At 39.5% G+C, this 12,547-nt stretch overlaps 1 protein-coding gene across 5 annotated transcripts in view; it reads right to left on the minus strand.

Annotated features, from left to right (window-relative positions):
* Positions 1-12,547, minus strand: part of LOC110988543 (coiled-coil domain-containing protein 175-like) — a 152,922-nt gene that overhangs the window by 118,281 nt on the left and 22,094 nt on the right. For all 5 annotated transcript variants that reach the window (XM_087146811.1, XM_022252177.2, XM_087146815.1 and 2 more), the window contains 2 exons: positions 9,536-9,618; positions 3,874-3,951 (listed from right to left, as the gene is read on the minus strand). In XM_087146811.1, coding sequence (XP_087002937.1) covers positions 3,874-3,951; positions 9,536-9,618 — 161 coding nt within the window. The remainder of the gene's footprint in view (positions 1-3,873; positions 3,952-9,535; positions 9,619-12,547) is intronic.

Raw genomic sequence — 12,547 nt, forward strand, 5'->3', positions numbered from 1 at the left:
CTTGGTTTTGTGAAGTTTTGAGTGCATAGGACTTTTGGCACTCAGGAATACACTCTTTTGTTTTGTTTTTAGCCATAACAATTGATTGCTTGTTACAAGACTAGACTGCTTTTTGTACTTTTGCTTGACTACTGAATCATATTGATTGTGTTTTAATACTTTCTGGCCAGAAATTGCGTTTTCCTTGAGGCTGTAAAACGATAAGCCCCCTAGAATGCATGTAGTTCACCAGAGAAATTGTGGTTTATACTTGAGTCTTAGTGTGTTTTTTTTAAAGCTAGTTGACTGCAGTTTTGCCACATTTTTCAGAGGTCCTTTTGTGCTAAACTTCTTATGCAGGCATAAACCTGTGAGAAATGTATATAAAGTGGAGTCAAGCTAAATTCAAGCTTATGGTGTTTATGAGAGTTCAGCCCATGTACAGTGTAGTGTAGTACCCCAGTATTCTTTGTTTCAGCCATGTGGCACAGTTTGTCCATGCTTGGAGGGCATGAGGATGATGTAATTTTTAGAGATGGTGCATGACTCATGACTAGAATAGACTGGTTTATAAGTTCTCAGGAGAGCTGCACTCTGCCCTGTATTAAGTTACTTGTTAAGTCTATGGTGCCCTGCAGAGAAATGTATATAAAGTGGAGTCAAGCTAAATTCAAGCTTATGGTGTTTATGAGAGGTGCCCTGACTCAGTTTGACTTGTGCAAGTTTAGTCCCTCTGTTTGCAGAAAGGATTGACCCCTTCTTGCTCTGACTTGACTGTTTGTCTCCTGAGAAAGTTCTTGGCCTGTGCTGAACATTGCCTAATTGACAAAGTCATTGACCTGTAGCCCATGTAAAATAGTGTGATAGCCAAGTCTTTTGTTTTTGTTTAAGAGCAGTGATGTTCAAGGTTTTGGGGCATTGGATTTTACGTACAGAAAGTTTCTTCTTTTTAATTGTATTTCTTCATTTAAACTTTTGATCAATGATTGCAGATTACAGGTTCACCACTGTTCATGTTTTTATTTGATTTGATTTGTGACTTTGAAACCTGAATCGTTACTGACTTTTCCTTCCTTTTCTTGTATTTTTGCAGGTTTCTTGCTTGATTGCTTTAATTTTGCGACTATTTACTAGTGCTGTGTTGGTTAATAATTTAAGTCTGTGGTACTGGTTGAAGTTTGTCTTGGTTTAAGCATTATTATTGGTTTAAGTTAATTGGTTACGAGTTGAGTACATTTCCTGGTCCATACATTTAAGAAACTCAGCTAAAATCACTGGTTCTGATTGAGAGGTTTGTTTGGGATTTTTAATTTGTTCGCATTGAAATAAATATTTTTTTGTTGTTCTTTGCTTGTTGAAATCAAATTTGATCTTCCTTTGTCATTTCCTTTTTCAGAATATCCTGCGACTCTTCCTTTTGATCCCTGTCTTTTTTTCCAGGTTACACAGGCACCTCCAACATCGGGGCGAGTGAAGCATTGTCCCTGGACTACCAAGGAGATGATAGGCATCACAGACGGCCTGCACAGATTCTTCCAGTTGAGGGAACTTCCTGTCAAACACAACATTGAAGCAACTTGTTCCCTGGCACTGCACACCCGACTTTGGAGGAACATCAAAGACTTCTTGTAACACAATAAAGCTCAATCCAAGCAAAGAGTTGCATATCAGAGGCAGCTGAAGCTATTTTTTTTTAGAAACAAAAGCATAACAATGACCTACTCTGAAGGACACACCAATAACTCGGCATAATGTAGATAGCTGGAACAACAAACTGCTGATGTGCGCACATCAGTGGTCCGTGCTATGGGTGGCACTCACATGTATGATAGAAGTGGTCTGTTGTCCTCTGTCTAATAGAATGGCAAGTATGTCCTGTATGTGCAGTCTGTACACGTAAAAGGGGACCACTTCTTTCGTGAGGCAAATTAGGACCGAGTTTTGGGGGATATTCCTCTGTTGTCCTCAGTGCTATGGGTGGCACTCACATGTATGACAGAAGTGTGTCGTCTTGTCCCCTTGTCTGACAACATGGCAACTATGTCCTGTATGTGCAGTCTGTACATGTATGGGTGTATGGGGGCCATTTCTTTTGTGAGGCAAACTTAATTAGGACCGAGTTTTGGGAATATTCCTCTGTTCCCACATCTTCAGCCCCTAAAAAAATAGACAAAATAACAAGCATTTGTCGCCACTATTAGGGAATAAATACTGGTATGAATGTGTTCATGTACACAGAGGATGTACAGAGGTATTATATTATGACAATATTATGAGGCAAACGTTTCTCATAAAATACTCAACTTTAAATGGGGGAATCTTACTGAGACCTTTGACACCGAATGAAGATCATGTCAAAGTGTTTGATTTTAAAGTGTTACTTTTTAAATCATACATTAGACGAACCCAAATGTTTTCCTAGTTCAAAGATAAAACAATGACAGTCTCAAATCTCAGATGCCATAATAGAAGTACGTGTATGTGTGTAGAGGTAATTTGTACATTCCCCAAACAGGGAAAAAAGTTAACTAACCTTATGGTAGTTAATATCTAAGCCTCTTCAACCTTTACAATGAGAACGAACAAGCCTTGACTATCCTGTTCTTTAACCACTTCGTGCCGGGGCATTTTTCAACGTTGATGATGCTGGGCCAGCATGACGATCATTTTTTCCGTTTTCAAAATCCTTCAACAATTTATCATTCCATTTAACAGTCGTTTATAGCAGCACGGAATAATCTTTAGGCACTACTCTAAGGGCCGGCGACCATTTAGACCCGGTTTGAAAAGGGCCCCCCGGTAAGCTCGGCCGGTTGCAAAAACCCCTTTCATACCGGCCTGGCTACCGGCCTGGGATGCTGGACTGGTTGTTGATCTTGAACTTCTTCATCCTGGGGTCTATTGTTTGCAAGTACTGGTACATGTAATCTATCCCAGAAGGAACCTGCTTCAGCTCTATACAATGTTTACCCTAATCCGCTTAGACCCCTATTCATCTGTGCAAGCATGGTGGGGGAAGCCTTTCATCAGGGACTTTGAAATGCCAATGTGCAGACAGGCCTTATACCAGCCTGGAGTAGGCTGAATACCGGGCAGGCATTTTACCGGGTGGGCTATGGGGGGGGCCCTTTTCAAACCGGGTCTAAATGGTCCCGTCCCTAAGTTGACAGGTGACCTTAATTGATGCCTGAATATTTCAGCCAGGCCTGCAGCCTTGCAAACAGAGCCCAGATTGTGCGGTGTTATACAACTGTCTTTTGTTCACGAACCTGGCTCACTGCACTGCTGACCTCTTTTCAATAGGGGCCAGATTAGCGTGCAGCGGTGCTGTGTGGCTCATCACTGCGGTGGTGGTGGTGGAGAGCTTTTGTCCCCGGTGGTAATCCACTTGCTCTCAATGCCCCAAACCCTGGTATACGGTTTCAAAACAACGCTGGATTATCACCACTTTTGAGCGTGAAAAATGCTGGTAATGCCCAGCAGCCTGGTCTTTTGTTCGGAGTACGGTCTTTTGTTACAGGGCCCTGTTTCCTTTGTCCGAGTTCGGAGACCCTGGCCGCACATATAAACCATACGGCTCCGATTTCGGAGTCCCCGGCTGGTAGTGGTTAACATACCAGTACAAATTCTCATGTGACTTAGTAAAAACAAGAGGGTGACTTTAAAAACTATAACACAGACAAGATGGCCAAGTGCTAGAATAATAAAATCAGAGCATGACGAAGGGACATCGGTAACACTATTTCCATCATCTCTGACTGGAATGCAATGGAAATCAATTCTACTGAAAAGTGGACTGACTTTATCCTATAGAGTTGAAAATTCACCAGATGTTTGAGACTTTATAACCACACCAATTTACATATTACTCCCAAAAAAAAATTGAAAAATTACCTGGCTTTATCTGCCATACGCTGATTGAGCTGGGAAATCACCTCTTCGTGTTGTGTTCTCACCATGTCTCGTTCTGGACTGCATATGTTAAGGAAAAAAAATTGAATTTAATATTTAAAAACAAAATCACAATAACACAGAAGTTGAAATATTGAGATTTTCTGCCAAAAGTTACATTTTATTAGATGCTGCCATCTGCTGTAGAGGTGTCCCTCCGCAAAAACCATCCACCACACTGTCGGCAGCACCAGTGCCTCTACAGTTCTCAAGTACAGAGAGCAAATTTGTTCACCTTCTGAGTAAGATGTTAAGTGCTCAACATATCTTATTAATGCTTATTCAGAGTATTTTGAGGCCTAATACTGAACAACAAACCAGAGTTAAAAAGATATTTTTGTACTCCATACTGCCAATGGCAAATTTTGACCTTGAAATGACACTTAAATGTGCTTGTTTCCTGAAATGTAACAAACAGGTGAAAATAATAAATGACTTTACAAGTCCTTCTTGTAGTGTAGCCAAGTGAAATCAAGAAGACTGACACTCTAACATGTGTTTTCTGTAGTACAGCAAAAAAGGTGTTTTGAATGGTATAGGAAGATGAAATTTCACGTCCAAAACCATAATGATGACCTGTGTCTGAAGCCACACTTTCCAGACTGAATTTAGCACTTCAGGCGAATATTGACCATGAGCAGATCACCCAAAAGCAGATTTTTTTTCCGGAAAAATAAGTATGAAGTGTCCAATTGTTTGGTTTATCAAATTTCCCTTCCTTCCAAAAATGCGTATAAAGCTCTAAAATGTAGCCTCAACCCTCAGCACAGCCATTAAAGGTTACATAAACATATTTCAAAAACTCCAACCCCAAAAAGTCCCCTCCCTTCCCCCCCCCCAAAAAAATCGGTTCCTTTGTTGCAAAAATATTGGTGTCGTTAAGATTGACTAACAGTGACTTTTACTGAGTAATGAAGTGATGCATTCAAGTCTACCTCAAAAAAGCCTAAACCAAGTTGAATCAATAATAGCTCAAGTCTGAACAAAGTCTGCTACCATTTTTGTGCGAGTCCTACTCGAAGTTAAGCCAACTGATCTATTACTACTTGCAAGTTAGAGACAATCCTTAGAAAACCCTGTGATTTACATTTTGTAGATTCAGTGTATTTTTCTTGGTTTTTGTGTATCCTGAGTCCATGCAGTACTGTAATTTGATATTATTTTACAAGCTGAGCTGACACAATTCAACTGTGATAGGTCAATTCATAATTCAGTCATAATGTTCTTTCATAGTAGAACCCAGGTATATGAAACTAAAACAAAACAACAGCAATTCTATAAATGAGGCACACTTTTGTGATAGAAAGAGCTGTAAATTTAGTACCTGAGTGGCAAGTCTAACTTCTTAGGTTACAAGAAGTAAAAGTGCGCCCTCTGGTGTGCGGCAGTTCTGACCAAGATAGACTTCTGGCTGTAAGTTTGCACAAGTCAAGCAACTAAGGTTCAATGGAAGACTTTATAGGTGCTTGGTGGTGGTTTGGTTTGGTTTATTTCCATACATCACAATTAGAACATAAAGAAACAATGTTGTTACAGAATAAAATAAAAGATGATGAATGGCGGATACCAGACAGAAAAGCAAATGCTTGTTGTGGCCTGGTTCCTTATTTGTTATAATAATATCCATATGAGGCTATAATTACAAGGTAGAGAAGAGAGAGTAAAGAGAGTAAGATAATTGAAGGTACAGCTTGAAAGTTTGAATTAAGCAAAGATTTTCTATGTCCGAACATCTCAGAATGATACAACTCTAGACAACTGCTTTATTATTAAGGTTATGAATGCACAGTAGAAATGTGATACTAGTACGTTTACGTACACAAAATACACGTCTTTTTTTCATTGATAGAAAGCTAATTACTCTGGAACCAATACGAAATGCGACATACATGTACAATGTAATTCTTTGTTTGAAGTACTGACAACTTCCTTTAAATGATTATGAATGTATACAATATTAGTATCATCTGCAAATAAAATTAAGGATACCAAACTTGAAGAATTATGTATGTCGTTGATATAAGTGAGACAAAGAATAGGGCCTAGAATTGATCCTTGTGGGACACCACATCTGATAGGTTTAAGGGTTGATGAAGAATGTTTCCATTGGACAAACTGTTTTTGGTCAGAAAGATAGTTCTAAAGCAATCCAAAGCCACCCCTCTGTCATATCTGTTCAGTTTTAAAAGCAAAATATTATGATCTATCGTATCGAATGCCTTGGATAGGTCCAGAAACAATGCAATATTATGAGAAGATTGTCTAAAGAAAAGCTAATTTTATCAACATGGTCAACTAGAACCGTTTGGGTCGAGTAGTTTGCACGAAATCCATACTGTGACTTAGTTAAGATATAATATTTGGTTAAAAATGAATCCAGACAATTTGGTACAAGACATTCTAGGACTTTGAAAAGACACGGTAGTATAAAAATAGGACAGTAATTGGATATAAGCTAGGTCACCAATTTTGAATACAGGAATTACTTCAGCAACCTTAAAGTCATTTGGCAGGGTTCCAGATATTAATGATAAGTTACAAATTTTTAACAGAGGAGAAACAATTTCATGTCTAATTATCTTAACAAGGAATGCACCCCAATTATCATGCCCAGAGCTCTTTTCGGACATTAGTTTGTTTATGCATTTTAAAAGTTCATTTGCAGATATTGGACTCATAAAAAATGAATCACTGAAGTCACCAACCAATTGACAGATCACTAATAACCATTGATTGATCCAACTGTTTTGGTTTGGAGGCAAATTGATCATTTGTTTTCGTTTTTTTGCTTCAGTTGGCACTTTAATTTTCTGAAAATGTCACCAGAGGCAGGACTAGTTGCCCCCTCCCCTCCCAAGCTTGATACACGAATGTGATCAAACCTTTACAGAGTGAAAGAACAAGTATTGGAATTTCATTTACATTTGTGCATACTGTACCCATAAAGTAAGTCTCCCCTCAAAACAGTGCTCATTTACTCAGTTATTTGCTTATTTACTCATTTTAGTGCTCTTTGAGCAAATGAGCAGTGAAAAGAGCAAAGAATGAGCAAATGAGCACTGAAATGGTCAAAATAATGAGCACTGAAATGAGCAAATCAGGAAATAAATGAGCAAAGGAGCACTGAAATGAGCACATGAGCATAAATGATTAAATGCAGAAATAAATAAACAAATGAGCAGCGAAAAGAGCAAGGAATGAACGAGCAAATGAACAATCAAATGAGCAAATAAGCAGTGAATTAAGCATGGAATGAGCAAGTGAGCAAAGGAATGAGCAGTTTAAAATTTAACAAAAACAAATTATCAATTCACCTCCAAACCAAAACAGTTAGATCAGTCAATAGTTAACAGTGATCTATCAATCATACAAGTAATGTCTTTCCATTTCTTAGTTAAAGCTAAAAATAAAAAATGAGAACACACCTGTAGACCTGCCAACCTTTAGAATCACAAAAGTGTATTCAGAAGTTCCAAAATGTTTATTTTTCAATAAAAATGTGTATTTTCCAAAACAGACAGGAAAGACAAGCTTACAACTACCTTTGCATGACTACATACTATTTGAACTTTAATACGTGTGGTTCGTGCAATTAGCGGTAGTTTTTTGTCCTACGACAAACAAACACAGATGCGATTTTGCTGTCTAGAAAATTGTCTTTTCTATATCTGTGAAATCATTCGATGACGCGAATGGCAGATTGTGCCGAACTACGTAATCTGTCAAAAGGGTCTCAGCTCTGATGGTGCTTAAATCTTCAGAAGACATGGAGTTTCTGATGCTGTGGGTCATATTCTTCGTGTCAGTGATGTTGCGGTGTTAACTGCTTTCGATGTAGCGAGGTACATCTAACTCCCACTATACGCGATACTGAAGTCAAAACAATACAAAGTGCAGCGAGCGTAATGTTCACCTATCTGGGAAGGTAATATGCATTCAAAATTCTCCGTATATTCCCTTTTGAAAGATTGCTTCCATTTTGGGGTGTCTTTTTTAGAAGTTGAAGCCATCTTCATTCACGCAGTTTTACAATAACGTCGGGAATTGTTTTTTGCACGCACACGAAAGTACACTCCACAATGCTTGCCAATCGGTTTGGTATACGACGTGCCGATTGGTTGATACGTGCGCTACCAGGGGCATGCATTTGTACATCGTGTACAACAATCACGAATGCTCTACTTTAGGAGTTCGCGATATCGAACTGCGTGAAATGTGGCTTAGTCTTGCTCGCAGCTGCTTTTGCTATTTTAGCTTAAATTTCACACAGCGCCCTCTTTTTTTCTGATATCAACTGATTGGCTCAATGGCGCTCAAGCCGAGAGTGAGCCCACTGCACTCTTACTCGTTCCCACCAATTCCCCACTGGTAGTGAGTGTACGTCTGTTCATTCTCTCCCCCAACTCGAGCTCCAAGATCCCCGGTGATGTTTTTGACTGTTGGCCCACTGATCGTCTGGCCCGCTTGGCGACCAGGTGGACAGTTTTTCTTGGCCTACCTCGCTTGCTCATTATTATAATCTGTGGCTCGCAAAAAGACTTTTCGCCCAACAAGTGTACCTATCTAGTAACTGTAACTGTGCGTACATCTTGTGGCTTGTAGAGCATGGGATGTCTCCATTGACTGACTCAAGCGAAGCTAGACCGAAAATGAAACAGTTGCAATCAAGCTAAATTGAGTGCGTGTTCCGCAGCCCTAATTTTGGTAATGTAATACGTTGTATATATACTTCTGACCCCACGGCCGACACCACTCCCCGGATTTTGATATCAGAGATTTACCTAAGTGACCACGTTGTGACCTTCCACAAAGTTGTTTGCACTTCAGGGTGCAAACTGACATTTGGAAATGTGTGTACACTACAGTATGTTAAAAAATCGGTCTGGCACCTACATGTATTTCTTTTCCTAGACTGTGGCTCCTCATTTTATTTTTCTTCGTACAACACTGAACAGTAACGGCATATCAACACTCCACTCACAATCACAACAGTCAATCACATGTACCGGTAAACATTAGAAAATCTATCAAATAATATGTAAATATGCAGCATGCCAAAAACTTTTAGACTGGAAATTTTAGAATCAAAAACAAGCAATAGAATTTTTTTTTTTTAGTATTGAATCCAAGACCACATGAACCATGCTGAGTTTGGGGATGAGTCCAAGTGCTTGTTTTGGGGTCCATTACTCACCAGGTCTGGAGTTGTACTTGGTATGAGTACAAGTAGTCCACCACTGTCCCTAGCAGATGGATTTTGCCTTTTTTCTGTGGTGTCTTTGTGGTGTGGTGTGGTAAAAGTTGCTCCACATGTACCACAATGGCATCTGAGTCAGTGATGGTGATTAGCTAATTTGAAAGCCAAGTTTTTACTGCATTTACATGGCTATCATACTTGTGTGAGTGTTACCAGTCAGGAAATCCTGTGGTTATAGGCTGGACATTGCAACTTGCCCAATCACAGGGGTAGTATTCATACCATATCCCAACATGAAAGGATGAAGTCTGACATCGATAGACCTTGGGAACATGTTTAATGCTCAGATGCAAATTTTAATATGATTTTACATACACCCTAAGGGGTTAGAATTAAAAAGTAACTCACTGCAAAATGGCATTCTGTCTGGTCAGCTTTCTCTGATGTTCATCAAGGCGACTGATATCTTGATTGAGAGCTTGCAACTTTTCCTGCACAAAGACAGTGAACAACTTTTTAAAAACAACAACCCATCTTAACAAAGGAAAATGTTGTAAATGTTCAAAGGACAAAGTATTAATATACATGCAGAAAACATACTAGTATGACCTTGAGTTTAGAGAAGAGCAAAGCTAAATCACTGGGTGAAGACAACACATGCAAGAGGAAACAAAGGGGGTAAAAAGGAAACACGAAAAAGGGGGAAAAAACTGTAAAACTGAAATTAGTTTGAACAGAGTACTGTAAGTTTAAGAATATAAGCCATGGCTTATCAGTGATTTTCACGCTGAAAAGTCTTTCTGCGGCTTATACGCCGGGTGGCTTATGTGGCAAACTTTGAAGGATAAAATCAGGTACCAAATCTTAAACTTTACTTGCCCTGTGGCAACAATTTTTAGTGATTATTTTCCCACTTTTTATTCAATCTCATGGTGTATTTTTTGCAAACAAAAGATCATTTTACTAAGATTTTTTTATTGTTGTGACCTAAAGATTTCTTCTTACCATTAAATAAAATTCAACTACTTCAATGTTGTACCTTCGTGTGGCACATCTTTCATCTTTTTGCCGCTCCTGTTCAGCGTGACATGCCACAGACTTTCCTTTGTTTTTTTCTTCACTCGGGTTTTCTGACAACAACATTTTCTGTGGTCACGTGGTTATAGGAAAGAGTCCGCGATTGGATTGTCCATGAATGGGTGTGCGGTAACAGTCAGGCAAGCCTGTAAACTGGGTTTGTGTGACGATGGTGCATGCAGTGCATATGTGCCATATGGCATGCAGCATGCATGCAACACAAGTGGTTCCAATGTGGTGACTCCAACTAAGGTCTCGCAGTGGAGTTTTCATGTTTGAAGTGATTTGGCAGTGTTTTTTTATCAGCGTCCCAAAACCTCAAGATAACCGGATGTAGTACTGCGGACAGTTACAAAGGCTTTTCTTTTAATGAAGCCTATTCTTTTGGACAAGAAATAGTCAACCTACGAGATAAAATGATCTTTTGACTTAACTGACTTTGAGAAACCAAGATTTTAGAGTAAGTCCCGAACGCACAACTTTTGTTGGCCGAAAAAAGGCAAGTGTTGATGCACGGCCCACGCAGGACCATCACGCAGCTCGCAAAAAATATTAAATTTTGAGGACTTAAATTTACTTTTATGGTGACACTTGTTCGCATTTTGCTTACTACTTTTATTAGGATTGCATGTGTAGTGGAAATACTGACTTACTGTACATGCGGTATTGGCATTTCATCTCACAGCTCGACCTTCGTGGTTCGATCATCAGCATTGCAGTGCCAGTTACACATTGGTGAGACTTACACGCTGACTTTAAATCTTTATTTGCCAATTTTTGCATGATGTGCCTTATGGTCTGACTACAGTAAAAAACACATTTGCGTGACATTCAGTGCAAATTTCCAACTGTAAAATTTTTCCATTATTTTTGCTTACATATGTCTTCACTGTTTCAGATTGTTGTCACAGAAAGGTAAAGATAAATTTAGCAGAAATTACAGAAGTTTATTATTGAAGATATAATTGTGGCAGAAGGAAGGGGGGGGGCTTTGGTTCCTCGTGAAACCTCCCGAAGATAGTGCTGCCACCAGGCGGAATAGTTAAGGCCTAAACCTCCGGAGTTCCGCCTCTCCGGTTTAGCAAATCATGTCGGCCGGCATGGATCCGGGTCAAAATATGTACATATTTTGTCATGTATGACAAAGTTACTTCAGGAGGAGAATCAAGTGCAGGGAAAACAGAATGCAAATAATATATGCAGAGACTCCAGTAATTCAGAACAGAGATGAAACAATTCTTTAACTGCATCAACGGCAGCTTCAATTCACTTAGCAGTTCTATTTACACTCAGTATTCAAAGCACTCAGTTTCTCAATTTACAGAATAGAATTAATTTGCAAGGGAGAATGGGGGGAAGGTAGTAAATGTAAGTTCCACACAATGTACCTAGCGACCAGGTATCACCTACCCTGGTACAGATTGAACTAAGTATCGTTTCGACTTGTTCAATAATCAATTGACTTAAGACAAGGCTTCGTGTAAGCCTCCAAAATCTTACAGGAATAAGTACTCCACATACCATCCGAGCTCTAAGTATATTATCTTCTCAATAAAGTACACCAAGGCTCAATTAGTAATTCTGACCCCAGGCCAGCTAACTGAACACTTTGGCCCCAGGCCAATCTCAAAGTTAATAACTCGGGCCCAAAGCCTCTTCTAAACAATAAATCACTAGTCCCAGACCAGTGTCAATAACTCAGGCCCCAGGCCTATTCTAAATACCAAGAGGAACTCAGACTCTGTAGTCTAACTCCAAGTAAATCAAATTCACTGACTCCACTGTCAGCATCTCAATAAGTTTCCTAAGTGACAATTGTGGAATCGAACTTACAGCAACTCAATGAGTGCTCCCCGGCTCCTCGGTCATCAGCGAGCTCCCCGACTCTTGGCAACTTGATAACAAGCTTCCCAGCAGTCTGAATTCTCCCCACTCAAAGTCACAGCTCCCCAATTAAAATGCTCCCCACTCAAAACTAATTCCAAGCCTGATTATGTATCAATTTTACTAGTACTGGATCCCACTATATAATGTTTCCTTATTCCACTCGACTCAGGAGCTCCCCAATTCCACAAAACCTACAGTGAAACAGTTCTGTGTGGCTCCCCAACATTACGACAAATCAGCGATCAGCTGCACAATTGAAGTTTCGTGGGTCAACATCCACCAAAACAGCCCCGAATCACTGAAAATCTGCCTTAATCATACCATTTAAAAAGTGTGCCAGACTGTTACGTCATTTCACTCACTACTAGTTTTGGCCACGCCCACTTTCCCTGAAGCTTACGGTGGGCAACTAATTCATAAAAAGTTTCCCTTCATTTCTCACATATCATGTGAGCA

Source organism: Acanthaster planci, linkage group LG01 (assembly GCF_054643075.1).
Source record: "Acanthaster planci isolate LZ-2023a linkage group LG01, COTS_SCS, whole genome shotgun sequence".
Taxonomy (NCBI): domain Eukaryota; kingdom Metazoa; phylum Echinodermata; class Asteroidea; order Valvatida; family Acanthasteridae; genus Acanthaster; species Acanthaster planci.